At 32.6% G+C, this 1,757-nt stretch overlaps 2 protein-coding genes across 2 annotated transcripts; one reads left to right on the forward strand and one right to left on the reverse strand.

The window, feature by feature from the left end:
- Window positions 1–268: 268 nt before the first annotated feature.
- On the forward strand, window positions 269–934 carry NAEGRDRAFT_76897 (uncharacterized protein; the record flags this gene model as incomplete). Its single annotated transcript, XM_002668146.1, has 1 exon — window positions 269–934. The coding sequence occupies one exon, from the start codon at window positions 269–271 to the stop codon at window positions 932–934; it is 666 nt and encodes a 221-aa protein (XP_002668192.1).
- A 92-nt stretch (window positions 935–1,026) lies between these two features.
- Window positions 1,027–1,714, reverse strand: NAEGRDRAFT_76898 (uncharacterized protein; the record flags this gene model as incomplete). Its single annotated transcript, XM_002668147.1, has 2 exons — window positions 1,027–1,085; window positions 1,117–1,714. The coding sequence occupies 2 exons, from the start codon at window positions 1,712–1,714 to the stop codon at window positions 1,027–1,029; spliced, it is 657 nt and encodes a 218-aa protein (XP_002668193.1).
- Window positions 1,715–1,757: the final 43 nt, after the last annotated feature.

Below are 1,757 nucleotides of genomic sequence, written 5' to 3' on the forward strand. Positions count from 1 at the left end.
CCAACAGAATCGTCTAATGGAAATTCTTCACATCTAGAAGAATTAGAAGTTGATGATTTGATAGAAACTAATGATTTCACAACTCCAAGTTTAAAGTCGTTCAACAACTTTCCAAAAGGAGGAAACTGAGGAAACAACAACCTTTCAAGTTGAAATTCCTGAAAAAGAATGGAAAAGAACAATTAACAGACAAGTTTATTCTACTACTCAACCAATTAATCGTTCCATTCAAGAATTGAAACAACAAGTGACCGAAACAAAACGAAACATGTTGTCAATTTCCACTCCTCTATGGATTTTGGTCTTCCTTCTCTCAGTTTTGATTGCAATTGAATATTCCAAGTTTCAATTTGTTTCTAATAATTCATCAACAGCAACCCAACAACCAAATTATATTTACAACAATTACACAACCATTCAATCAAAATATTCAACTAGATCATTAGAAACCAATGCCAATGACAATATTAAGAGCTCTAATAACCCTCCTTCTTCTCTTCCTTCCCCACCAATTCCAAAACTCACAATTCAATTCATTTCTGAAAATGTCCAATACATTAATACTGGTTATCTTCAAGAAAAGTTTACAAAATCACTCAGTTCATTGACAGTCCCTCCAAAAATTCAATTCGAATTCAAAAGATTAAAATCCATAGATGAAATCACTAAGAATTCATTCTTCCTCTTAATTGTACAATCCACAAGATTCCACGATGAAGAAAGGGAACATCTCTTGAAGAAGTATACAAAGGATATTCCATTAGATCAATGTGCTGTCATTTTCGTATGTCTTTCAGATTTGATTAGATTGACTAAAGATCAAACTATGGGAAGAGATGTTTTCAGTGTGAAATGGAATGAAAATGTCAAACAAATTAATGAAAGAGATGAAAAAACAATTGGAAAATTGATTGAAAAAATTATTGGTGAATAAACTTTGACAGCTCGAGTTGGACAATAATCTTTACATTTATTTAATATGGTTAGCGAAATGATTATTGTAAAACTGATCACCAAAATCACTTCTCAACAAATTCTCCAACTTTGCTTTGTTAGCTTTTCCAATTCCTTTCGTGTATTGAGTTCTAATTTCCATGTCACTAATGAATTTACCACTTTTAACTTGTTCAATTATGAATGATTTAGTTTTGGCATCTGCAGAATATCCCTTCAAAAGGAATTTGTAAAATCTCATCAACTTTGTTGGATTGCCAGAAACCCAAAATTCCCAATCTCTTGGTTTTACAGGAATTCGTAAATTTTTTGAAATTACGTCCTTAATTCCTTGCCCATTTCCAATAGTATCAATAATGCACTTATTGATTGGATCATACCAAAGAGAATTACATGTGAAATCTCTACAAATGTTTTCTCCTCTCAGATTAGTTCCATAACATTGAGCAATTTGTGCTTTCACACTCTTATTATCATTATTTAAACCATTAATGGCTTTACCTTCCAGGAATAGATCAGAACCATTGGAGCTTCCTACTTGAACTAGTCCACGGGGTCCAGGAATTGGAACACCTGATTTATATTTTCGAGTGAGGCGTCCATGAAATGTTTGTGGATCACAACCAAATCCAATATCAATATCCTTAATATTATTCATAATTTGTAAGGCATTGGTCTTTTTTTCAACAATCACTTCTCTAATGACATCTCTGACAGCTCCTCCAACAATAAATATTGGAATATCATGCTGTTCTCTCATGTATTTCATAACATCGATATAGGTAGCATTGGGCTCACTCCAT

Source organism: Naegleria gruberi (assembly GCF_000004985.1).
Source record: "Naegleria gruberi genomic scaffold NAEGRscaffold_610, whole genome shotgun sequence".
Lineage (NCBI taxonomy): Eukaryota > Heterolobosea > Eutetramitea > Acrasida > Naegleriidae > Naegleria > Naegleria gruberi.